This window comes from Neophocaena asiaeorientalis, unplaced genomic scaffold, assembly GCF_003031525.2.
Source record: "Neophocaena asiaeorientalis asiaeorientalis breed wild unplaced genomic scaffold, Neophocaena_asiaeorientalis_V1.1 scaffold87, whole genome shotgun sequence".
NCBI classification, from domain to species: domain Eukaryota; kingdom Metazoa; phylum Chordata; class Mammalia; order Artiodactyla; family Phocoenidae; genus Neophocaena; species Neophocaena asiaeorientalis.
Genome location: NW_020175432.1, coordinates 1,468,839 through 1,495,468, shown reverse-complemented (window position 1 = coordinate 1,495,468; position 26,630 = coordinate 1,468,839). Strand labels below are relative to the sequence as shown.

At 46.6% G+C, this 26,630-nt stretch overlaps 1 protein-coding gene across 2 annotated transcripts; it reads left to right on the top strand.

Moving 5' to 3' along the window:
- Window positions 1–940: 940 nt before the first annotated feature.
- SMIM7 (small integral membrane protein 7) lies at window positions 941–11,607 on the top strand. 2 transcript variants are annotated; one of them, XM_024767452.1, is made up of 5 exons: window positions 941–1,061; window positions 1,143–1,184; window positions 1,683–1,735; window positions 5,787–5,877; window positions 10,561–11,607. In XM_024767452.1, the coding sequence occupies exons 1-5, from the start codon at window positions 1,036–1,038 to the stop codon at window positions 10,574–10,576; spliced, it is 228 nt and encodes a 75-aa protein (XP_024623220.1). In that variant the 5' UTR covers window positions 941–1,035; the 3' UTR covers window positions 10,577–11,607. The 2 variants fall into 2 exon arrangements, with proteins under 2 accessions (XP_024623220.1, XP_024623219.1); XM_024767451.1 differs by lacking the exons at window positions 941–1,061; window positions 1,143–1,184 and adding an exon at window positions 1,195–1,583.
- The last annotated feature ends 15,023 nt before the right edge of the window (window positions 11,608–26,630 follow it).

Below are 26,630 nucleotides of genomic sequence, written 5' to 3'. Positions count from 1 at the left end.
CCCGCCCGCCAGGCGCCGCCCCCAACCCTGCCTCCGCGGGAGAGGAGGGGCGACCGCTGGCTGATCTTGGGGAGGGTGGTGGGACCCTCCAGTCCCATGGAGGCCGGTCGGTCCAATGTCCCACACTGTCCCTCGGGCCATCACGACCCCACTCAGGCCAGCCAGGCGGGGTGCGGGGTCCCCGTGGAGTGTGAGTTGGACCGGGGATCTGTCCTTGGAGGGGGGCGGGATCCGTTCCTCACGGAGCCCGCCCAGGCGGGACGGACCAATCAGGACCGCGTTCCTGTGGGGCTGATCAGGACCCAGGTCCTCTGTGGAGCCCTTGGATCCGGACCTCCATCCCCCGTGGGACCAGATCAGTTGTGAACCACATACTTCCGTGCCCCATAGGGTCCATTCGGTCAGGACCTCCGTCCTCTATCGAGCTGTCATGATCCCAGCCCTCTGTAAATCGTGACTTCTGTACCGCGCAAGGAATCCCGTCCTCCTAGGGAACCGCTCAGTCGGGACCCCCGCCCCGGGTAGTGCCTGCCTAGTGGGGATCCCGCCTTCCGTGGGGCCCAGGAGGAGGCCCTTTTGGAATGCAACAGTCGGGGCGTCCATGCCCGGCAGAGCCCACTGCATCAGGACTCATTCCCCTATGCATTTCAATGATCGGGGGCACCGTTTCTCCAAAAGCCGCATCGGAGAGCCCAGCCCAGCAGAAGGCTAGTGCTCTGGCTGGCTGGTCTCTCACGCATGCGCGAAAGGCTTCCAATCCGTTACCCAACCCTGCCCCCAGATGGCTCCGCCCCTGGGTGACGTCATGATGCCGCCCCGCCCTTTCTTGGTTACCCTCCCCAGGCCTTCCTAGCAAGGAGCGGCGCTCGCTCTTTCTTTAGGGGGCTTGGCCTGCAGAAGGCGGGACCCTGCCTGCCTTGGCCTGAGTGGTCCAGCCCTCTCTAGAGCTGCTTCAAGATTGGTCGGCTCGTGTTCCTCTCCCCTCCCTTCCCGAGGCTTCCGCTTCCTGTTCGGACGGACGCTCCGGCAGTAACAATGATCGGGGACATCCTGCTGTTTGGGTAATTAGGGGGACCAGAGGATGGGACGTGAGGGCCCGACAGGGTGGGGGCGGTCCAGGTAACCGCATTCTCCCTCTGCAGGACGCTGTTGATGAACGCCGGGGCGGTGCTCAACTTTAAGCTGTGAGTAGGCCGCGTTGGACCGTGGCTCCATCCGGGGGACCCGTAGCCCCGCCTTCGCGAGCGTGAGGACGGCCTACGCCGCCGGCCCCGCCCCCAGGTCCCAGCCCCAAGTTCCGCCTCCAACCGGATCCATCCTTTTGTGACTCTCCGCGCCGCTGAGATTTGAACTCTGGACTCTCAGTTCACCCGGGATCCCTCTGCTCGCACCCATGAGAGCCTCAGACCCGTTCCCCGAGAATCTCTTAGCCCTAATCTGTACCCGCAGCCCCGCACCTGGCTGCCTCGAACCACTCTCTCCACCCCGTCGGTGGCTGCAGGCATGGCTGTGATTGGCTGGGCAGGGGGTGGCCCAGGGAACATCACTGAACCGTGCAAAAGAGGTCACACAGCAAACCAACGGTAGGGCTAGAGCTCCCCTCTGAGCTGGGGATCAGGGCCCGGGGACTAAGTGGTCTGTTTGTCCTATTGAAAGTGGTCGCTGTCTGCTTCTGTTTGTAGGAAAAAGAAGGACACGCAAGGCTTTGGGGAGGAGTCGAGGGAGCCCAGCACAGGTAAGGCCTCCTTTCTGTACTCTGGAATTGGTACATTTCAGAGAGGACAGTTCTTTTTCACCAGTTTTCTTTTAGGGGTGTGTGTGTGTGTGTGCGTGCCTGAGTTTGTGCTGTTCCTTCTACCCACCTCTGTCATCCACTGCTTTCTCCTACCAGACCTCCCTGCGTAGGTCAGCACTCATATCACTTCTTACAGTTATAATTTTCTTCTATGTATGCCGTCATCTGGCTAATATCTAGCTCTCACACTTGACCTTAAGCTCCAGAGAAGAGGCTCCAGCTTGTTTTGGCTCATCTGTGTCCTTGCAGTTCCAGCATTCCAGCATGAATGAATGAATGAGCGAATGAATGAACAGCCTATTGTTTCCAGATTGCTGTAGACCTGTTTGTTTAATTTTCACTTAGATTAGCTTTCAAATAAATCAGGAGATGTCATATAAAGATTCAGATGTATGATTTTTCAAGAAAAATTGGAACATTCTACAACTTGGGGTTCAAGCAACCTTTTGACACCTGTTGGATAGGAGTTGAGAAGCAGGACCCCACTGAAAACGGGCCTGTGGCCTCTACCTCATCCCAGCCCCCACCCCCTTTTCTTTGTATCATTTCACATGACTGGCCCCTGGAGGCCCTAGAATATATACTTCCTGCTAAATTGACACATGTGACCATTTGGAGTCTAATGGGACCTGTACGTGACTATTGTATCCATTCATTCATTCATTCACCAAACATTTATTGAACACCTACTATGTAACAGCCACTGTGCTAGATGCTGGGGACACAGCAGGGAACAAGACAGAAGTAATTCCTGCCTTTGGGTTGTACTCCTATGGGGTGGGACAAAGAGTCCCTAAACAAGGAACACACAGTGAAAAAGAAGATGTTGGGAGGATAGCAATGGGATTGCTGCTCTGGCTGGGTTGTGTGGAGGGAAGGCCCTCTGAGGAGGTGGCATTGCGGCCAAGGTGGTGGGTGCTATGATGGAGCATTGCATGAGGACTATAGGAACCCTAAGGGGCAGCGAATCTGAAGGCAGTCTGACAGCTCCCCTTTATTGGGGGCCTGCCAGGTGGTGGCTGCCTTGTTAGGTACTTCCTATGGGTGTTTCACTCCACCTCCATTCCTAAAAGGTAAGGAGCATTTTCCCATTTTACAGATGAGGAAACTCAGGCTCAGAGATGTGACTCAACTTGTTTGTGGCCACACAGCAAATCAGCGACAGCATTGGGATTTGAGCCTGGGTTTTTCTGACCTCAGAGGTTGTCCTCTCAATCACTAGACTGTCCGTCTGTTCATTCATGCATTCATTCAGCAGCTGTATATGTTGCTTACCTACTACGTGGAAGGCACTATTCCAGCCCCTGGGGCTGTGATCTATAGATCTGAGTTGGAGCTATGGTAGGTGGGAAATTGGCCACGTGGGCTCGAAAGTGGCGGAAGCATTGGTGACAAGGATAGTCAGAACGGTGGCTTCCCTCTGATCGGGGCTCCCTGCTAGGCTCCTTCAAACTAGGACTCTGTTGGCAGTTGCCCCTGTAGATCATGCTCCTCTCTCTCCATCCTCTGCCTGGCTGACCCCTAATATCACAGTGGCTTCATTTATTGAGAGTGTCCTATATATCAGGCACTATGCTGCGGCCTTCCCAGTCCCCCATCATGCCCATTTACACAGGAGGAAACTGGGGCATATGTAGGCCCAGGTCACCTGTGTGGAAGGTCAGTAAACTCCAGCCCACGTTTTTTTTGGCTGCGTTGGGTCTTCGTTGCTGTGCGCTGGCTCTCTCTAGTTACGGGAAGCCGGGACTACTCTTCGTTGCAGTGTGTGGGCTTCTCAATGCGGTGGCTTCTCTTGTTGCGGAGCATGGGCTCTAGGCGTGTGGGCTCTAGAGCACAGCCTCAGTAGTCATGGCACGTGGGCTTAGTTGCTCCACGGCATGTGGGATCTTCCTGGACCAGGGATCAAACCCGTGTCCCCTGCATTGGCAGGCAGATTCTTAACCACTGCGCCACCAGGGAAGTCCCCAGCTCACGTTTAAGGTTGGAGTTCACACACTTTCCCAGTGAGTCTTCTTCTGACCCCACCTGCCTCCCGATGCATGCCAGGTTGGGTTCTCCCATTACAGCTCCCATGGCCCTTGTCCTAGTGAATAATCCGGTGTGTGGTTACTTGCTTTTATATTAGTATTTGTCCTCCCTGTGAGCTCCTTAAGGCAGGGACATGTGTCTCATTCCTTCCTGTATCCCCTGCACTCAGCTACTCCGTGGGATGAGTAGCCTTTAGTCAGTGTTTGTTCATGGTAAGAGAGGCCATTTTTGTGATCCTGGGCTCAGAGAAGGACCTTGCCAAGCAGTGCCTTGTAGACATTCTGGGAACGGATCTGTCTCTGACATTTGCAGTCTGTGCTGGACCAACACTTATATAGGCTATGCTACATGTTGCTAACCCCGTGGCTTGGACAACACTGGACTTGTCTAAACCATGTAGAGCAACACCTTGTGTTCTTCATGTGCTTGGATGGTGCAGCAGTGCCAGGTGGCGGTCATGTTGGGTTGCTGTGGAAGTTTCTGAGCTTCCCAGTGTTCCAGCTCTGGTCTGTGGGTGACACTTTGGGTAACACCCTTGTAGATCATGTAATCTGGATCCATTCATTTCATTCTGGAGGCCTCAAGAGGCTGGGCAATCAACTCAAAACCCCAGAGGAAGGTCCTGGAACCCGAGTCTCTAGAGTCTTTTTTGTTTTTAATTAATTAATTGCTGCGTTGGGTCTTCATTACTGCACACGGGCTTTCTCTAGTTGCGGCGGGGGTGGGTACTCTTCGCTGCAGTGTGTGGGCTTCTCATTGTGGTGGCTTCTCTTGTTGCAGAACACGGGCTGTAGGTGCATGGGCCCAGTAGTTGTGGTTCGCGGGCTCTAGAGTGCAGGCTCAGTATTTGTGGCACACGGGCTCAGTTGCTCCACGGCATGTGGGATCTTCCCCGACCAGGGCACGAACCCGTGTCTCCTGCATTGGCAGGCAGATTCTTAACCACTGTGCCACCAGGGAAGTCCCCCTGGAGTCTTAATGTACCAAATTCCCTCTTCTTGGAGTGGTTTCTGTTCCTTGGCATCAGAGGGGACTAGAGTTAGTCGTCACCAAAGCAGAACTCCCATTTTGCTTGCCTGGATTAGTATGCTTTTTCAGTTGTAAACTCTGAAAACCAGCTCAAAGTGGTTAAAGCAAATTGAAACATCGAAGCGTAGAATGGTCCTCGGGCACACGTGGATTCAGGGCTTAAACTGGCTCTCCAGCTTGTGACCCTCCACAGCTCTCTTTTCCTCCTGGATTGGTTTTACTATCAGGCTGGCTTGTGTTGACAAAGGTGACCCTAGAGCAGGGCTTGGCACATTTTTCTGTAGAAGGCCAGATCATAAATAGTTTAGGCTTTGTGGGCCATAGAGTCTCTGGTGCAACAGTTCACCTCTGTAAGTTGAAAGTAGTCATGGATAATATGTAAATGAGTGGGCATAGCTGTATTTTCATAAAACTTTATGGCTGTTGAAATTTGAGTTTCATGTAATTTCTGTGGCTCACAAAATACTTTGTTGGTTTTTTTTTTTTAACCATTAAAAAGTATAAAAAACATTCTTCATTCATGGGCTATACAGAAATAGGTGGCAGAGGCCAGCTTTGGCCTACAGGCCATGGGTTGCACCCTGCCTTAGAGGACTGGGCTTACATCTTTGCAGTCCAGCTAGCCTGGCAGAAAGCAAGTGCCTCTTTCCTGGTAGTTCGGGCAAAAGTCCCAGGGCTGGCTCTCATCGGACAGACTGGGGTCACATGCCCTTCCCTGAGCCAATCAGAGGCTGAGTGCTTGGTCCCCTCAGGGGGTTGGTCAGTGGCAGCTATAGCCTGAGTGCTCAGGGCTGGGGAACAGAGGTGGCCCAAATGAAAAGCCATGCTGCCATTGGAACATGGGGGCAGTGAGTGTGGGGTGGGCAGAAGCACACGGCAGCCGTGACAACAGAAATGTTAGCACTGCTTGTGAAAATGCTTTCTGACCTTCCAGGTGACAACATCCGGGAGTTCTTGCTGAGCCTCAGATATTTTCGAATCTTCATCGCCCTATGGAATGTCTTCATGATGTTCTGCATGATCGTGTAAGTCCAGCCCGCCTCTCTCCTTCATTGTCATTATCCTCAGGGTCGCTCTCCAGAATGAACCTCTGATGGTCGTTTTCTGTCCTCCCAGTCTGCACTTTCGTGTCATGCTTTCTGCTTTCCAAGTAAGAACTCTCCACACTAGAGAGGAAACTGGGGTCTGTAGGAATTAAACTGTGTCACTGCAGTCCAGGCTGGAGCTTCGATTGGAACATGGCGTTCTTCAAGTCCTGGCTGTGCCTGGTGCCTCCGCAGAGGCTGCCAAGAGATGCCTTCCGCTGAGCCCATGGCTCCATCACCTCTCGCCAGCTCTGTTGATTGCACTTAGCCCATACTCGGCGTTGGCCAAAGTGGAAAATACGTCTTGAAAGGCCAGCGTGCTGCCGGGTCTTGCTCCCAGCCTGCTGGAAGCCAGCAGGAGTGCATTCAGGCTTTATTTCTGCTTTTTATGCCTATTTTATTTTCTCATTAGACTAAAGAAATCCAATTGGATTGGTTTTCTTTTCAGTGTCAAGACCATGCTGTTAGTGAATTATGAGACTCATAGTAAACAGACTCGGGGGAAAAGACAAGGAGAATCTGGGGTTCTGGGCCAGGCTGTGCCCATCTCCATGTGCTTCCCCTAAAGAGGAAGAGAGTGAAAAGTTGGCTGTCTTGAGTCATTGAGATGCTGAATTTTGGGTTGCCGTGTGGTCCTTGTGCCAGCCCAGTGGCTGTTTGAGGGGATGATTTCAGGACTTAGGAGATCGGGGGAGGAGGGGTTTCTTTGCTGCTGGAGAGTATTTTAGAGCCCAGAATGAGGGCTGTGATGTATGCCCAGAGAGACCCTTTTTGGGAGCTCAGATGAGGCCTGCCTAGGTACAGAGAGGGCTCGTGAAGAGATCAAGGAATTTGCAGAAGAGTGTATGAAGTATAACTAGCTCTCACAGGAAGTAGAAGTGTTGGGGGGCTCCTCCAGCCTTTGTCTCTCTAGATTCCCACCTATCCATTCATTCATTTATTTATTCAAAACTGTCTTTTGAGGGCTGTGCTCTGGGATTACAGTTGAGACCAAAACAGCCATAGTCCCTGCCTTCAGCAAATGCGCAGAATAACAGGGATGTAAAATAAGCAAATAGGGGGAAAATTCAGTTGTGAGATGGAGAATTGGAAGGGGGCTCCCAGTTTAGGAGGGTCAGGGAGAGGTCCTCTGAGAAGATGCCATTCAAATCAAGACCTACAGAACAAGAGGAAAGCCTGCCATTTGCAGAGCTGGAGAGAGGCACAGTAGCACCAGAAGCAGCATTGGCAAAGGTCCTGGGGCAGAGAAGAACTCGGTGTGGTATCATCATTTTGTTCTTTTCTGTCCGTTGGCTTCATCGTCCTCTCTTACCTGACTAGCTACTTTTACTGCTCTACCTGCTGGCCTGTGACCAGGATGGTAGCCTCAGGCTTTGTGACCTCCCAGCTCAGCCCAAGGCTAGCTTAGCCAGCAGCCTAGTGTCCTGATTTTGATTTCTGGGAGTATGTAGGTGTCACCCAGATCTACTTGGATTGGGGGTTCCTGCTTCCAGCCACTTAGGTCAGGGGTCAGCAAACCACAGCCCATGGGCATGGGCCTCTGCCTATTTTCATGAATGAAGTTTTCATGAATGGAACCCATGTCTGTCACTGCTTTTGCACTACAATGGCAAGATTGGACCATTTTGACAGGCTTACAAAGCCTGAACTACTTACTGTGTGGCTTTCTACAGATCCCTGACCTAGGCCAGCTCTTTCAGCACATGCCGTGAGTGAGGGAAGCTTTTCTCCAGAAAGGGCTCTGTCAGGGAGGCAGTGACTGGCTTTTTCAGGATATCAAAAACTGGAAATCACCTAAGTCTCCAAGAATAGGAGAAGAGTCAGGTAACTCGAAGGACACCCATACGACCAACTGGCAAAACACCATCATTGATAATGTGCCTGAAGGTTCTGTCTACACAGGAGAATGGTTTGAAAGTAAAGAAGGTTGGGTGTCACCTGTATGCACGCTCTGGTGTCAGTTGTGACTTGCACGCAGTAAACATTGAATAAATGCTGAGTGGGTGTGTGAGGGAAATAACTTCCAGTGAGAGAGTTGGAAGGATCTACTCCAGACTGTCTACAGAGGTGACTGTGCTGTGACTGCTGAGGAGGTTAGTGGGCTCAGGGGTTAGTTTGCTATTCCATGTACTCATTTCTGTATTGTTGGAGCTGAGCTCAATTGGAAATTTTAAAAAGTCATAAAAAACTTGAAATACAGGGAGAAAGGTGTCTGAACATTTAGAGGCCAAGGGCACTGATACCTGCGACTTTGAAACATGAAAAATAAAGTAGATGGATCAATGGATAGATACACAGTAAAGCAAAGCACTAATTGCAGGTGGTGTGTATGTAGGTGTTTGCCGAACTGTTATAACTCTTCTATATATGTTGAAATCTTCATTAAAAAAGTATGGGCGGGGAGAAGATAGGGAGAAAATGAGAGTGTCAAACCATGGAAAAGGGTTTTAATAAGTAAAAAGTGGAAGTCAGTCTTCACAATTCAGTATATTGTAGTATTTTCATATGGTTGTGCAACCGTCACTACTCTCTAATTCTAGAATATTTTCATCCCCCCCGCAAAGGGAAACCCAGTACCCATTAAGCATTTCCTTCCCATTCCTCCTTCATGCAGCCTTGGGCAACCATTGATCTCCTTTCTGTCTCTATGGATTTGCCTGTTCTGGGTATTTCATGTTGATGGAATCATACAGTATATGGCCTTTTGTGTCTGGCCTCCTGCATTCAGCATAATGTCTTCTGGACTCTTCCATGTTGTAGTGTTTATCAGTATTTCATTCCTTTCTGTGGCTGAATAATAGTCCATTCTATGGATATGCCACAGTTTGTTTATCTGCTCATCAGTTGATGGATATTTGCAGTGTTTCCATTTTGAATAATGCTGATATAAACATCTGTGTACAAGTTTTTGTGCAGACTTAAGTTTTCAGTTCTCTGGTATATAACCAGGAGTGGAATTGCTGGGTCATAATGGTAACTATATTTATCCTTTCGTGGAACTGCCAGACTATTTTCCAAAGTAGCTGCAGTAATTTTCATTCCCCTCAGCAGGGTATGAGGGGTCCAGTTTCCCCACATCCTTGCCAATACTTGCTATTGTCAGTTTTTTTGATTATAGCCCTCCTAGTGGATGTGAACGTTGATTTGCATTTCCCCAATGGTTAATGACATTGAGCTTTCATGTGTTCTTTGGCCATTTGTATATCTTCTTTGGTGAAATGTCTTCAGATCCTTTGCCCATTTTTTAGTTGGGTTATTACTGAATTGTAGTTCTTTTTATGTTTTGGATACCAGTCCCTTATCGGATATATGATTTGCAAGTATTTCCTCCCATTCGGTGGATTGTCTTTTCAGTTTTGTTTTTTTTTTTGTTTTTTTTGTTTTTTTTCTGGTACACGGGCTTCTCACTGCTGTGGCCTCTCCCGTCGCGGAGCACAGGCTCCGGACGCGCAGGCTCAGCAGCCATGGCTCACGGGCCCAGCCGCTCCGTCCGCAACATGCGGGATCCTCCCGGGCCAGGGCACAAACTGGCGTCCCCTGCATTGGCAGGCGGACCCTCAACCACTGCGCCACCAGGGAAGCCCATCTTTTCAGTTTTTTGATGGTGTCATTTGAAGTGCAAAATCCTACAATTTTGATTAAGTCCCATGTATCTATTTCTTCTGTTGCTTGTTCTTTTTGTGTTATAGCTAAGAAGTCATTGCCTAACCCAAGATTATAAGGATTTACACCTAAGTTTTCTTCTAAAAGTTTTATAGTTTTAATAGTAGGTCTGTGATCCACTTTGAGTTAATTTTCGTATATGGTGTGAGGCAGGGATCCAACTTCATTCTTTTGCATGTGGTGACCCAGTTGTTCCTGCCCCATCTGTTGTTATTTTTTCAAATAACCTTTTTATTTTGGAAAGAGTTTAGATGTATAGAAATGTTGCAGAGGTAACACAGAGAGTTCCCATATACAATTGAGCCTTGAACAACACGGGGGTTAGGGGTGCCGACCCACCTCACAGTCGAAAATCTGAGTATAACTTTACAGTTGGCCATCCGTATCTGCAGTCCTGCTTCCATAGATTCAACCAACCTTGGATTGTGTAGTACCGCAGTATTTACTATTGAAAAAAATCCACGTATAAGTGGGCTGGCGCTGTTCAAACCTGTGTTGTTCAGGGGCCAACTGTGTACCTTTTAACAATTCTGTGGTTTTCCCCTGTAGGCCTGTATCACAACCTATTCCCAAACTTCATGAACATTTATACAGTTTCTAGGCCTTTTCTATTCCAGATTTTCTTCAGTTATCAGAGTTATCTCTAATAATCGTTTGTTTAGTCAAAGGTCTTTTTATTTATGAAAGTCACCACTGATTTGCAGTGATAGAGAATGGGCTAAAATAAAATGTTACGGATTCATACCAAGTAGATACTTTTTAAAAGAGTCACTTTTTTTTTAAGTGTACAGTTTGGCAGCGGTAAGTGTGTTCACATTGTTGTGTAACAGAGTTACTTACAAAATCAGAAAATGATGTAAAATGATCTTAATGATAGTAACCAGAAAATATTTCCTGAAAGTGTTTTCAAGGCAACCGCTTCCCATCCTCATGGATGTTTCTGCCCTCTGACTTTTCCAGGCTCTTTGGCTCCTGAGCTCCATGTACAGAACCGGAAACACACCTTCTCAGAGTGTCTCTTCCTCCATTCCTGACGACTTCAAGAATGTTTCTGACCAGAAAACCGGTGACCTTCCCAGAAAGTCCAAGCTTGTGGTGGGTGGAAAAAATGTTCACCAAGATGAACACAGTTTCCCAGCCACGTCACTGTTTTCTTTTCAAAGATATTTTCACTTTGATCTCTGCCTTGAAATGCTGTCTACTTAAAAGTGTTTATGTGAGGGGCTGTGGTATCTAGATTGTTTAATCAGATCAGAATCCCTCTTCTACCAAACTTTAACCCATCTGGGTATTTATTGGTTTATTTTTAATAACCATCCTTTTTCGGTTCAAATTATACAGATTTTTAAAAATCTTTTGTATCCAGGGATCTGAAGCAGAAAGGTTGGCTTTTAAGTTTGATGCAGCCTCTTATTGGACTGCATTTGTGAGGAATGAACAAGTTCATTGTTGCTGGGTCTGTGTCCAAATTCCTTCCCCATCCCAATGGGCTCTGCTGGGCCACTCCATGCTGCTGAAGTTGTCCCCAGGACTTGAAGGGTGAAGTGTTATGGGTTCCTGTGGAAGAGAGGTGCAGAGCAGTTGGCAGGGTGGATGGGGGTTTTATGAGAAACTTTGCCTTGCCTTGAAGCCCTCTATTAAAGTAACTTTTGGGGCCATTAATTGTATAGTTTTTAGAATGAGAGTGATTTATGTGGTGATATTGGGACCCAGTTCTGAAAGCTTGGGTTTTGGGGACTGCTTTTCAAGTGGATGATTTCAAGTTTGAAAAACAAGCCTCATTGGAGGAAATACAGCATTTTGCATAGAAGCTTCTTTGAAAGGGAGTCCTGGTTTAATCGCCAGCATGACACTTGGGTGGTCAGTGCCTGGATCCTACAGGTGTTTGATTTGTTTGTTGTGGTTTTTGAAATCCTAACTTGCAGGTAACCTGGTAGGAGGAAAGAATAAATATGCAGGCTCTTAGAACTAAAGAGCATTGAAAATAAAGCTCATTTCTAAAAAGGACCTTTTGTTTATACATTTTTTAACCAAGAAGTCCTTTGTAAATTTTTTTTATTTTTGATACTTTCATCAGGTTTTTTTTTTTAATTATTGAATATAGTTGATTTAAAATGTTGTGTTAATTTCTACTGTAGAAGTTGACTGTCAATTTGAGTTGTTTCAAATTACACTCTGGGAAACACCTAGGATTCATTTATTGTGGAGGCTGTCAAAAAGTCAGAAAAGAGGCAATGTTAGATACTCCTTTTCAGTTTTTGTTCAATAAATGTTGGGCAGGAATCAGGCAAATACGATTTTGGGCTGCACCTGGAAGAATCGAACGAGTTAGTGATAATGGTGGGATTTTGCTAGGCCAGGGTCAAGTCCACTTGTCTTACTGCTCAGCTAATTCATTCTACTTCATAGCTTCTGTAATTTATTCCCTTTGTCAAATCTGGGCCGAGTATCACCCCGTGGTTTGTAAGTAGCAGGGAACAGGGCTGCTGAATCGAGCTTCTCGCAGGTCGGTGTCCTTGTCAGCAGGAACGGACGTGCCAAGATCTTGGCCGGTCAGTCCTCAAGCCATATGAATGATGTGAGGAAAGCTCCCTGCCTTATTCAGACCGGCGCTGAGCTTTCAATGAGGTGAGGCATTTGTGTGTCGTGGGGATGAATCGAGCTCGGAGGAGAGAATGCTGTCATTGAGATTTTGTTTCAATAGTTGTATTTTTCACCAGAGAACTATTTTCTCATTGTTCAGTTCTTATAAGCAGTGGAGCTGTGGGGGATGCACATCAAAGGCTGTTGTACATTTTTAAAGTGGCAACTCATGGGTGTGTATCTTTAGGAGGCTTTTCAAGAACCCACACTGGCACCAAAGGTTACCCAAGTTTGAATTTTGAGTACCTAGGGTCCCACAGCTTGTAAGTGCTCATGTTCTGGGTCAGTTAGATGTGGGTTCAAATCCCATCTCTGCTTCTTGCTCATGGGGCCTTGGCTGGTTATTTCTCCTCTCTAAGCCTCAGTTTCCACATCTTTAAAATGGGCCTGAAAGTCAAACCTACTGGTGTTATTAAAAGGTTCAGTGAACTTGAAGGTGAGCCAGGTGCTTGACTGGGTGGCGCCCAGTAAGCACTCAGTACCTATGGGTGTCCTCACTGCCCGAATTTTCTCTCTTCTTGCCTACATTCATCCAAGCAGTCCACACACAGACAGTTAAAGGAGCAATCACATCATTTTAAAAAATTGGAAACAATTTCCAGCATGGAAAACCTTTTCCTGTCTTCCCATTCCTTTTCTAGCGTTTTTCTTACACATATTGGTATATTCGACATAGTTCAACAGTGGTAAGGCAGTTTGGGTTCTGCTGTTTTCTTTTTTTTTTTTTAAGTTAAAATATAGTTGATTTACAATGTTTCAGGTGTACAGCAAAGTGATTCTGTTATACATATATATATATATTCTTTTTCCTATTCTTTTCCATTATAGGTTATTACAGGGTATTGAATGTAGTTCCCTGTGCTATACAGTAGATCCTTGTTGTTTATCTATTTTATGTATAGTAGTGTGTATCTGTTAATCCCAAACTCCTAATTTATTCCTTTCCCCTTTGGTAACCATAATTTTTTTTTTCCATGTCTGTGAGTCTCTGCTGTTTCCATGTCTGTGAGTCTCTGCTGTTTTCACTTCAGAGGAGTGAAACATCATTGACATCATTTCCTTCATATTTTCTGGGCTGCCAGAGAGGCTTCATGGGTCTCATTTTTAACTATCGTGCAGCATCAATATATCTCATTTTAACCTTGGCCCTCTCATATGTACTTTGAACTTGTACTTTATCCGCTGTTATAAATGCCACTGCGATCACCATTGTTGTGACCTTTGCTGGCTTCCCTCACTGGTACTTCCCAGAGTACCCGGGAAGGCTACATCATCATGTACTACCACTGTAGCTTTAGTGGCTTTTGATTGTTTTATTTTGTTTTAAAGTTTCTTACTACCAATGCATGTTCATTGTAGAAAAATTATGAAGTCCAGCTTTGCTGTAAGGGAAAAAAATCACCCATAATCACTTTTCCCCAGAGAGCATCACTCTGGGTACACATTCCTCTGGCTCTTTCTCTATGCACGTGCACTGGGTATGGTAGATACCTTTTCTCTATCCAGATGGTATCTTTGTATCTTCTGGCCTGCTTTTCTCACCTGATAATATGAGCACACTTCTGTATTTTTACCATTCTTAATAATTGCAAATAAGCCATTGTAAGGACATACCATAATTAATTTAACTAGTCCCCAGCTGATGGAGACTTGAGTTATCTCTAGTGTTTGTCTATTATAAATAACACAGCAATGAACATCTCAGTGTATCATCCCTAATGGCTTTTGGGGGTCACTTTAAAAAAAGAGAGCCATACTCACTATCTTGTAATAACCTATAATGGAAAGGAATCTGAAAAATCTATATATAGTATATATTTATGTATTACTGAATCACTTTGTGGTACACTTGAAACTAACACAACGTTGTAAATTATATTTCAAAAAAACTGATATAAAAAAACAGTCCACCTTAAAAAAAAGAAAGGATGGTAAAATGACTAAACTTATTAAAGAAACTTGCATTTAAAAAAAAAAAGAGAAATCCACGTTGACAGCTTTAGGCTAAGAACCCCCAGCCCCCAAAAACACATCTTTGACAACTTACTTCTTTGTCTTTATTTACTTAATGTTCATTCGTTCCTATGTATGTATGTTTATGCATACATACATACATACATACATACATACGTACATACATCTCAAAGACCTTGGTTCTAAGTCCCTATCATCTCTGACTAGGAGCGATGTCCCGGCCACTTAAGTAGATTAACTTTGCTTAATCCGTGAGTAAGGATGAGGTTTTCAGCTCCACCCAGATAACTGTTTCTTTATGCAAGCAACAGCAGTTAACATCACACCAGCTGGCTTTCCACCTTGGCCTTGGTAGTTAAGGATCTTAACCACCATCTAAGTAATAAATAAATGCCAACTATTGCTCATCCTGGAGAATGTTACATAGAGTTGCTGCCAAGGTGAGAAGCCGCATGTGGAGAACAAAAAGAAAGTAGAAATTTGCAGCACAAGCCCTGGATGCAAACTTCGGGGTTCATATTGGATATACCCCCTTTTGCTTAGTCCACGCTTGCCATGTTGAGGAGTGAACCCCGTCTCCTTTCTCTAGGTTTCTCGTTGCACTTCAGTTCCAGATGCTCTAGAGCAGAACTCGGAAACTATGGCCTGCCAGCCCACTGGCAGTCTGGCCCACTGCTTGTTTTATCGGTACCCAGCCACACCCCTTTGGGTATGTGCTCTGTACAGTTGCTTTGGCTGCTTTCCTGCTACGGTGGTAGAGTCGTGACAGAGACTGGCCCACATAGCTGAAAGTACTGGCAGTCTGGCCCATTTACAGAACAAATTCGCCGACCCCTGAGCGAAGGGATGATGGAGAGTCTCAAGGTGCCCCTTCCTCCCAAAGCCACTCAGGTGAAATAGTCTGCATGCCTTGTGGTCTGGATTTTAATAAAGACATGTACAAACTTGCTAAAAATGGAGATGGCCATTTTCAAGTGATGTGGTTAACAGAGCAAACCCAATTTTACTTCTTTGGATAGTTAGGGGAGAAATCTCTCTGGGCTCCCTGGGATTCCTCTTAAGTAGCAGTGAGAGATGTGATAATGAGATTGGCTCTCCTCTGAAGTGGTTAGATTAGGAAAGTCAGTGAGGCATTTCCTTTTCGTGTCAACCATTTTATTATCTCCTTCTTAACCAAATTTGAGATTACGAAATATTTGACAAACCATCAGGAAAACCTGATGTTTTCCCGCATTGATGAAAGACGAGTGCTGTTTGTGTATAAAGCAAAAGGCATGCTATTGGGCTTCCCTGGTGGCGCAGTGGTTGAGAGTCGGCCTGCCGATGCAGGGAACACGGGTTCGTGCCCCGGTCCCGGAAGATCCCATACGCCGTGGAGCGGCTAGGCCCGTGAGCCATGGCCGCTGAGCCTGCGCGTCCGGAGGCTGTGCTCCACAATAAAAAAAAAAAAAAAAAGGCATGCTATTAAAAAAAAAAAAAAGATGTAAATTCTACTTGGGGGTTTGTTTTCACCATTCCCTTGATTTTCATTATTTTCATTAGAGGAAGGCACTTTATCCCGTTCAAGGCCCTTTCTGGCACTTGAGAGTTCCTAGAAATGAGTTTGGTAATAACAGGTGTGCCTGGATAAGAAATTGGGCAAAGGGATCTGTAGCAAATTGGAAATTCAAAGTCCACATTTTTCAGTAAGAAAATGGCAAGGGCTCATCATCATCTGGCTCTGTGGCTTTCTTTTTGGCCAGTTGGGTGGTTTTGGATTAGACCAGGGATTAGCAAGCTGCTGCCCACATCTGGCTCCCCGCCTGTCTTTTAACTGCCCACCACCTGTCTCTTCATGGCCCGGAAGGCAGAATGGTATGTTTTTAAATGGTTGAAAAACAAATCAAGATGAAAATGGAAGGAAATTCACGTTTCTTTGTCCATACAGTTTTATGGGAACTCTGTCACACCCATTTGTTTGTGTATCGTCAGTGGCTGCTTTCAAGCTGCAAGGACAGACTTGAGTCCTTGGGACAGAGACCATCTCACCCACAAAACTGTGAATGTGTTGACTGGCTGACTTTTCGTGGTAAGATTGCCAACCCCTGGACTAGACAATTAAAAAAAAAAAAGACATGGGTGGATCATATTCATCTGTGTTTAGTTTGCATTACTGTGGCTGTTAGTGGTAAATATGGGCCACAAGGATATGTGTGTGTGTGTGTGTGTGTGTGTATGTGTACACACACACACACATACATACATAGAGAGAGAGAGACTGTGCTTGGGGAGTTTGTAGAAGTTATTTTAGGGGGAGTAAAGCTTGGGTGCATCTAATTAGAGTTTATTATGTGAATCAGGGAAAAAAGTGGAAAAGAGGGTTGTGGCGGAAAGCAAGATGGAGGTCTGCCCCAGACCTGGTATCTGTCACTTACAGAGTGTGACATGGGGCAGCATCTTGGCTTGTTTGTGCCTCCATACCCTTGTCTATGATACAGAGACAGCCTTGACATGTGTCTATAACCTGCCTGATGTGGGGCAGGCACTCAAAAAGTGGTGGTCTTTTCATCAGGGTCAGTACATTTATTAAAAGACATTCTCAACAGGGTTTTGTGAGGCTTAAATGAGATGGTGTTTTAGTCTGTTCGGGCTGCCATAACAAAATGTCACAGACTGGGTGACTTAAACAAAAGACATTTCTTTTCTCATGGTTTCTGGAGGCTGCAAGTCCAAAATCGGTGTCAGTAGGGTTGGTTCCTGGTGAGGCTTCTTTCCTCAGCCTGCAGATTACCGCCTTCTTGCTGTGTCCTCACATGGCCTTTCCTCTGTGTGCATCCCTGGGATCACTTCCTTTTTTTTTTTTTTTTTAATTTTTAAAATTTTGTTTTATTTATTTATTTTTGGCTGCGTTGGGTCTTCGTTGCTGCGCACGGGCTTTTTCTAGTTGCGTCGAGTGACAGCTGCTCTTCGTTGTGGTGCACAGGCTTGTCATTGTGGTGGTTTCTCTTGTTGTGGACCACAGGCTCTAGGCATGTGGGCTTCAGTAGTTGTGGCACGCAGGCTCAGTAGTTGTGGCTCATGGGCTCTAGAGTGCAGGCTCAGTAGTTGTGGCACACGGGCTTAGTCGTTCCACGGCATGTGGGATCTTCCTGGATCAGGGATTGAACCCGTCTCCCCTGCATTGGCAGGCAGATTCTCAACCACTTTGCCACCAGGGAAGTCCAGGGGTCTCTCTTCTCATAAGGACACCAGCCATATTGGATCAGGAGCCCACTCTTATGACCTCATTTAAACTTAGTTACCTCTTTAAAGGTTCTGTCTCCACATACAGTTGAATTGGGAATTGCAGCTTCAACGTATGAATTTGGAGGAGGGCACAGTTCAGTCCATAATAGATGGTCAAGGGTCTGGGCTGTAGTAGATATTCAATAGCTGTTAGTTTATCTACTTGGCTAATAGTATGCTTTGAAGCATTAAAAATTAAAAAAACAAAAAACTCCATGTGGTCTAGGAAATCCGACCCTGAGAACTGCTAAGAATGGGCCTTGCCTCCTGTTGTTCCATGGTCAGTTATTTGCGTGGAAGTGAATGGTGGCTTCCACCACAGTGTCTCAGACTCTGATGTCCCCATGAATCCCCTGGGGCTCGTGGCGAAGTGTGGATTCGACTTAGCAGGCTGGGGGCTCAGACTCGGATTCTGCGTTTCTAACCAGCTCCCAGGGGAAGCCTGTGTAGCTGGTCTCTGGACCACACTCTGAGTAGCAAGGGCCTCTGCTATCTGTTCAGTAGCCACTAGCCACCTGTGGCTATTTCAGTTTCCATCTCAATGAGTTAAAATGAAAAACCCAGTCCCCCAGTCACAAGTAGCTACATGTCACATGTATTTCATGGCAGAAAGCTCTAATTGGGCAGCTCTGCATCTGAAAGAGAGGGTGGTAAGCTTTTTTAGTCATGGGCCTGTATGAGTTTCCTGTAGCTGCTGTGACAAATGGCCCTAGACTTCATGGCTTAAAACAATACATTTATTATCTTACAGTTCTGGAGGTCAGAAGTCCAAGACGGGTCTCAATGGGCTAAAATGAAGGTGTTGGCAGAGCTGGTTCCTTCTAGAGGCTGTAGGGGAGAATCCGTTTCCCTGCCTTTTCCAGCTTTTAGAGGCTGCCCACATCCTTGGTTTGTGGTCCCCTTCCTCCATTGTCCAAGCCAGCAATGGCTGGTCGACTCTCTCTCACGATGCAATCTCTCTGATTCTGACACTTCTCCTTCCCTCTTCCCCATTGAAGACCCCTGTGGTTACACTGGGCCCACCAGGATAATTCAGGAACATCTCTCCATCTTAAGGTCAGCAGAGCAGCAACCTTCCTTCCATCTGCAACTTTAATTCTCCCTTGCCATCAACACAATTTATTTACAGGTTCCGAGGATTAGGACGGGGCTATCTTTGCGGGCTGGGGCAGGGGGTGTTATTCTGCCAGACAGTAAATATTTTTGGCTTTGCAGACAACACCATCTCCAAACTACATGACTCGCATTTGCCACACACAAAACCAAGCAAACGCACAGGCCTGGCTGAGTGGTTTCTTTTCCTTTTTTTGTCTTTAACCTTCTCATGGAAAATTTCACACACACACAAAAGTAGACCAGTGCAGAGATTTCCAGCAGGGAGCGGTTTTTCAATCTTTTTTCATACTTTGCTCTACTTGACTAATTGTCTACACTTTGCAAATATCTACTACTCGTGTAATCAGGAAAGAAAAAAAAAAACACAAAGAAGTAAACATCCGAGCATCCAGGAAACCTGAGGGAAACCAACACTGCATTTTGAGGCTAAAAAGGAAAAAGATGCAAACAGAGGTTCTAGAACCTCCACCCTTTTCTTCACCTCCCTGAGCCTGGGAGGTAGGCAGAGCTCAGGATGTTCTCAGGGTAAGTGGGCTCTCAAATTGGATAGGCTTGCATGGGTCAGGCCCTTTGAATAGAATCTGCTTGCTGATGTCTCCTGACCTCTCCTCCTGAAACTGCACTAAGATAAGAGAATCTTGCCCAAACCATTTGATACAATAATCCAGCTCTGCTTTAAGGCAAGTAAACTCTAGTTGCCTGGATGGGGGATGGGTGGTTCCCATGTCTGACCACTTTGCATCAAAATTGTACTCTCACTTGGGAGTCTGTGGGCCTCAGTGACCCTGGAGAGCACATGGAAGGTTCAGGAAAGGCCAGAAGGAATTTTGATAAATGGCTTGATCTTGTGCATGTATGTTTGTGTGTGTGTTTCTGAGAAGTTCCATTGGCCAGTTTGGGGTCTTTCATTGTGGCTTCCGTCTGCCTCCATCTGCTCCACCCTCATCACAGTCTCCTCATTTGGTTTTCGACATCAACCCCTTGGCCTTCGTCTGCTCTTTAGGGAAATGGCTTGTACCTGATTTGGTTCATGTGTTTCCCTGTGAGTCTGGGAACCCCAAGCTCTGGACCATAGTCATCATCCTGCCCCCAAATCCAGCCACATGACTTTGGCCAGGTCCTCTGAGGATCCAAGTCACCCAGTTGGAGAATTAGGTGACCAGTGTGACAGACAGAAGTGGAGAAAACCCACTTAGGGATGGTGAGAAATAAGGCTGAGCAGGAACATGGGCAACGCATGTGTATGGCGTGTATCAATGTGTGACGTGTGGTGTGTGACAAGAGGACCTCGAAAGGCCAAGGACTTAGGCAAGATGAACTAGGAGACTACTAAATTTTTAGAGCAGGGGACAAGATTCAAACCCTGTGTCAGAAAGAGCCAATCACGGATAAAAGCTATGACAAATTTATCATTTATCCTGCAGTTCCTTCACTGAACTTCTTATTTTACTTCTGTAGACAAATAAAATAAAATAAAATAAAATAAAATAAAAAATTAACTAGAGAATTAGTAGAGTGACTATTTCTTTGCTTCATGAGAGTAATTGAGAGAACATAAAACTGCAGTAAACAAAAGAATAGCTTCTGATCCAGTCTAACAAATGATTAGATCATTCCAATCGTGATTAGGTTATTTGAGCACTTCAAATACATTACACACTATTTTAGCAAGATTTTAAAAAAATTTTATATACTTTTTAAAGGTTACTTCCATTTACAAAATTATTAGCTATATTCCCTGTGTTGTACAATACATCCTTGTAGCCTATCTCACACCCAGTAGTTTGTACCACCCAGCCCCTCACCCCTATATTGCCCGCAGCCCCCACTGCTAACCACTGGTTTGTTCTCTATATCTGTGAGTCTTCGCAAGATTTTTGAGGTCTTCTTTTTAAAAAGAAATAAAGCAAAAAGAATAATTTTATGACTACAAACCAAAAAAGACAGACAAAATTGATTTTATAATTTCCAAAGTATGTTACCTGGTCTGTCTTCTGAAGAATTAAATATAAATTGAAAAGAGATTGATACAAGCATACCTAAAGCTCCTAGAAAAAGACTAGATGGCAGTAGAAAAGTGGAAATAAAAGAGAGATTAGGGCTTCCCTGGTGGCGCAGTGGTTGAGAGTCCGCCTGCCGACGCAGGGGACACGGGTTCGTGCCCCGGTCCGGGAAGATCCCACATGCCATGGAGCGGCTGGGCCTGTAAGCCATGGCCGCTGAGCCTGCGCGTCCAGAGGCTGTGCTCCACAACGGGAGAGGCCGTGACAGTGAGAGGCCCGCGTACTGCAAAAAAAAAAGAAGAGAGATTAATCTTTTATTTCCTTCGTGTGTGTGTCTGTGTGTGTGTTAAAATTATGTGTACTGTGTTGTTTTTATATATGATTATCCTTTACGCTGTACTGAAGGTTAGCATAATAAAGAAGATAATTAAAGCTTAAAAAAAAGACGAGCTGCCTGGATGTGTGCGTTCAGTAGATGAGAGAGAGAAATGGTCAGCAGGCAAGAAGGTTGGGGTGGAGGAGGGAACACAAGAGACACATGACAAATGACAAATATGAGGCAGGAGGGGTGCCAGAGCTGAGTAGTGGTAAAGACCAGAGAGCAAGGTTTGGAATCAGAAAGATCCAGCCTGGAATCCCAGCTGCATCGTTGTGGGCTAAGTGGCTGTGGGCAAGTCTCCTCATTCTTCAGCCTCAGGCTCCTCCTTGTGTGTCATTTGAGGATTGCAGTAGCAACTATGTGTCCGCTAGCACTGTGTAACAAATGACCCCAATACTAAGTGGCTTAAAACATCCATATTTAGTTACAGTTCAGTGGGCAGGAAATTGGACCAGCCCGGTGAGGCTTGTCTCTGAGCTCCAAGGAGGCTTCTCGACTCATGTATCTTGGCGCCTCAGCCCGGGTGGCCCAGCTGATGGGGTTAGACATGTGGGGCACAGCATTCTGTGTCTCCTGGTTCCTTATTCTCCATGGAGGCCCCAGGCCGCTCCCTCTTGCCACGTGCCCCTCCAGTACGGTCACCAGATTCTGACATGGTAGCTTGGTGCTCTCAGGACTGCGAAGGCAGATGGACACTGCCAGGCTACTGCCTCCTCTTGTTTTTAACAGTTTTATTGAGATATAATTCACATACAGGTCACCTGTTGAAATTGGATGATTCAGTGGTTTTTGGTATATTTACAGAGGCAACCATCACTACAGTTTAATTCCAGAACATTTTTATGACTCCAAAAAGAAACCCCACACCCATTAGCAACCACTGCAGATTCTCTCCCAGCCCTGGCAACCATCAACCTACTTTCTGTCTCTATGGATTTGTCTATTCTGGACATTTCATATAAATGGGAGCATACAAGATGTGGTCTTTTGTGTCTGCCTTCCTTCATTCAGCATGATGTTTTCAAGGTTCATCCACATTGTGGCATGTGTTGGCACTTCACTCCCTTTTATGGTTGAGTAATATTCCAGTGTATAGATGTACACTTCGTTTATCCAATCACCAGTTGATGGGTTTTTGGCCTTTGCACGTTGCACTTATTAAGGATAGAGCTGCTATGGACATTTACCTGTACAAGTCTGTGTCAGTGTATGTTTTCAGTTTTCTTGGGGTGATTCGCAGGAGTGGAATTGCTGAGCTGTGTGGTAACTGCCAGGCCTTAGAGGTTCACTCTGGATCCGAGAGTGTGGCTTCTACTGCATCCTCTAGGCCAAAGTGAGTTGCAGACCCCACACAGAGTCAAGGGGAGGAGCTGATGCAAGCGTCTGACTGTCCAGAGGGCTTCATCAGGGCCCTCATGTGAAGCCCTCAGTGGAACTTGACACATAGTAGGTACTCAATATTACTCCCAGTCGTTACTCTCTTGATTACTAAAAATTATACAAAATTGGGGCCATAGGGAAAACACAAACTGTTAGGACTTAGATTGACAACCATCAGTCAGCCTGATAGCAAACCCATCTTCAGGATTTTGGAGATTATGATTATACTTCAAATTAGCAGTACCTCAGTCAGAAGGTGAGAATTAGAGGCTACTAGAGGTCAGAATAACCCCAGCACTGGACGAGATCATCAGGAGGCATCACATATTCGTTCTAGAAAATGTGGAACTTCAGGCAAAAGTGTCAGAATAAAAATCACCTGTCAGAGATAAATGTTTTGGTTTCTTCCACTATTTTTTTCTATGAATTATGTGCATAAGTATATATATTTTAATGCAACTAAAATTAAGATTGTAAGATATATAGTTTATATGTTGCGTTTTAGCATTTAATATTGGGAGCATTTTCCTGTATTATTCGATGCTGGTTTATAATGGCTAGGTTATGTAGCTAGCCAGCTCTGTATTCTTTTATTTATTTTTGAAGTTTAATCTATAGTGACATACAGCTTGGTGAATTTCTATATGTTGCCTACATAAGACAAGACCACCACCCAAATGGAATTACAGAATCCTGTGGTTCCTCCTAGTCCGTAACCATCCCATTTTCATGAACTGACTCCCAGTTTATTTATATACCCCCCGATTACTGTACACATAGGTAGCTTCCAGTCTTTTGCCCTTAGAAATGATGCTGCTGTGATCTTCCTTGTACAGACACATTTGTCTGCATCTGATTGCTTCCTCCAGATACATTTCCAGAAATTGTGAAATGCCGAGTCAGAGGGTGTCAATGTATGGAAACGCTCTCCGTTGAAATGCTGCCTCCATGTCAGTCATTTTTCTCTGTACTCCAGAATTCCCCTCTTTGTGCTTCTGCAACACTTTGCTTGGACAGTACAACTATGGTATTGTATTAATGAGCCCCTAACCTGTTTTCAGGTCTTGGCTTCAAAACTAGCTCCCCAGGAGCAGGGTTTGTGCATGTTTGTATCCCCACACTTGGAGACATGATAAAAATTGAGTTCTCTCACCTATCTTTGAAACCCTTCCTAAAAGCAGTGACATATCAGGGGCTATTCAGAACCAGTTGAAACTGGCTTCACTTTGGAACAGGACTTGCTGCAAAGCCACGCAGAACTCTGAAACCCATCTCTAGGTGCTTCTGAGATCATTGATATGGCTGAAGGCGTTAATACGCGAGAGTGTTTTTTAGAAATTCCCACCAGACCGTTAAACTCAGAGCAAACATATGGGTCCAAGTCGGGTGGTGGGTTTGCACACATTTTCCTATTAATCATTGGAGTCTTCACATACCTTATTGAGTCCAGTAACAACTCCTCCTTTAAGTTGCCCAACTCCAGGGGTTTATGTGTCTAAAGGGGCACAGCTGCTTTTCACTTCAGGTGTGTCTGCCCAGGTATGCCTGCCGTTGCTCCTCGCCACCACCTGCTGTCACTGTTGAACACTGGTCCGCTGCAGTTGTGGGAGCTGGCCTGCTCGTGCCCTCCTATTGTGATGCTGTTGCTTGTCCGGATAGGAAGAGGAGTCCACTCCCAACCTGCCAAGCTTGGCTGAGGATGCTGGGCCCTCAGGCCCCTGAAACTACCTTCCCTGCCACTTCCCGTGGCAAGAGCAAGTCAGGGGTCAGAGCCACTTCCTCTCCCTTCCTCTTTGGGGGCCACCTTGCTAAGAGGTGAGGCATTCCAAGCACAAAAGATCTTGTCCTCTCAGGACAGTGGGGCTGGTGCTATGTAAATAATTTTAGGGACATATTGCCAGGGAAGAACCATTATAGCAAGAGGATTTACTTCGAGCCCCAACTTTGCCACTTCAAGTATCTCTTCCTCAAAGCAAAAAGTCTGCTAGGTGAACTGCATTATCTACCCTGGACCTAAGAGAACTGCTAACATTTTCAAGACTCCCATTTAGTGGCTATCTGATTTAATCTTTATAAGCACCCTTTGTATATACGTTAAATGTGGAATAATACTACATATACTATATACAGAATCTGTGTGTGCCCATGTGCATCCTGTGTATTTATATCTAATGAAGTACTTCATGTATTAAATATTTATTGAGCCCCCACTGTGTGCCAGATCTGTGGAACTGAACTGCATAAGTACGTCTGGGTGTGTGTATACAGCTGCCATGTGTTTGGATGAGACATTCATTCACTTATTTCACATATATTTAATAAGCACTCCTCTATCTACTGGGGACACGGAATCAGTGCCCTTGTGGAGCTCACAGTCATCTTAATGTTTCTTCTTAGTTTAAAAAGAGTAGGTAAATGGAGTGCTTTCCAGATCTTTCTTAAGTAACCTGACCCATGGGAAACAAATTGCTTGTTTCTAAGTAACCCTTGATTTAAAAAATAATATATTGTATATCTGAGTCAGAAATTAAAAAGGGAGGCAGGACAGGAATATCCTTGGGGGAGTGCTTGCTTGTTTTGCTTGTCTGAAATGAGATAAAGAATATCTCCAAGTGGGCTTGTTTCCAACCGGGACCGTGTACACAAAGCACCTCATTCTAGGAGGGAGAGTGAGTAAATAAGAGAAGTCTTTTGCCGGTATTTATTGCCTCCTACAAGTGTGATGTAAAACTTTTCACACGTGCAGAAGCAGGCAACCACAACCACGTGCGGAAGCCGCCGTTTTTGCAAATAAAAATGCTTCCCAGAAGCATGACAAATGCAAGACTAACAGGTGTAGCACAGATCCAAGGCGCACATGTGGTTCTCATCAGCTGCCTCTGTTTTAAATCTAGGCCTTCCTGTAACAACGAAAAAAGTTATTTCTTCCGAGGCTGCGGCTAATAATCCACTCAGCCTGCCTTTCTACCCCTTCGCATAACCGTATATTTAACAGAGCTTCCAGAGAGAGAGAGACAGCAATGAAATCTTAGACTTGACATTTAGCAATTCTGGGTTTGACCTATAACTCTGGGTGACCTTGGGCCTCAGTTTCCTCCTTTATAAAGGAGGTTCAGAGAATGAGGGCTTCAATTTTCCAGCATCTCCACGCAAAGCAGGGTAGGAAGGTCTTTTAAACCAGTGATTCTCAACAGGGGTCGGTTCTGCCAACCGGGGGACCTCTGGCAGTGACAGGAGACATTTTTGGTCGTCCCCAGCGGGGAAAGGGTGCTACTGGCATCTAGTGGGTAGAAAACAGGGATGCTGCTGAACATCCTGCAATGCACAGGACAGGCCCTGCAACAACAGTGATCCGGCCCCAAATGTTACTGGTGCCCAGGTTGAGAAACCCTGGCGTGGACACAGGTTTGCAACGTTGGTGTCAGCTCATGGTTTGGGGCTTTCCCAGCTTGGGGTAGCGGCTCCTCCGTTAGGCGCTTTGCAGCCTCATGCTTTTGGGGATCCTGGCCCTCGGCGCTGCCGACGCCGGGTTCGCATCCACGACCTCTGGAGGGGCGGGGGCGGCAGCGTTCCTCGGCTCCTCAGTTGACCCGCGCACGGAATTACAACGTGGACGTCTGCTTACTGACCCCCAGGAACGCAGATAGGCTGAGGAGGACCCCCGGGCTCAGAAAACTTGGCAGCTCCTCCCACCCGCGACTCCCGTCACCTCCGTCAGAATGGGGAAAGCTTTTCTGCCCTAGGAGGGGTCCTTCCGCTGTCCTCTCCGCCCCGCTGCCCTCAGGCGGCCACCCAGAGCGCCCGGGTTCAAGGACTCGGCGCGTATCGACCGTTTCCGTCGGAAACCTCGGCCCCCGCCCAGCTTGGGTGGGGGCGGGGCCACAGGCGGTGGCCGTTGCCCTGCCCAACCGCCTCCCAACGTCACCTTTGACCGGGAGGGAACAATGCGCCTGCGCGCGCATGCGTAAGAAACGAGGGGGCGTGGCCCGCGTGTGGCCCCGCCCAAGTTTGGCGTCTCAGCCCGCCCCATCTCCCAACCTCCTCAGTGTGGTGCCGACGCTGCGTGCGGCGCGGGTTACCCAGAGTGCTCCGCGCGGGGGCTGCTCACTGGAGTTTGGTTCTCGAAGCGGCGGCAGCAGCGGCGACGGCTCCGGCGGCTCCTCCTCCTCCTCTGGTGGCGGCGGCGCCCCGGGCCTGAGCCCCGGCCCCGGCTCCCCTCTCCGCCACCCCGCGCGCCCCCACTTCCCCCGGTGCCGGGGGGAACATGAGGC

Bases quoted from the DNA above. Each gene is read 5' to 3' on its own strand.
- SMIM7 (XM_024767451.1), top strand. From the start codon at position 1,504: ATGGCTGTGATTGGCTGGGCAGGGGGTGGCCCAGGGAACATCACTGAA. The intron at 1,584-1,682 runs GTAGGGCTAGAG...TTCTGTTTGTAG, and splicing joins GGTCACACAGCAAACCAACG to GAAAAAGAAGGACACGCAAG. The intron at 1,736-5,786 runs GTAAGGCCTCCT...CTGACCTTCCAG, and splicing joins GTCGAGGGAGCCCAGCACAG to GTGACAACATCCGGGAGTTC.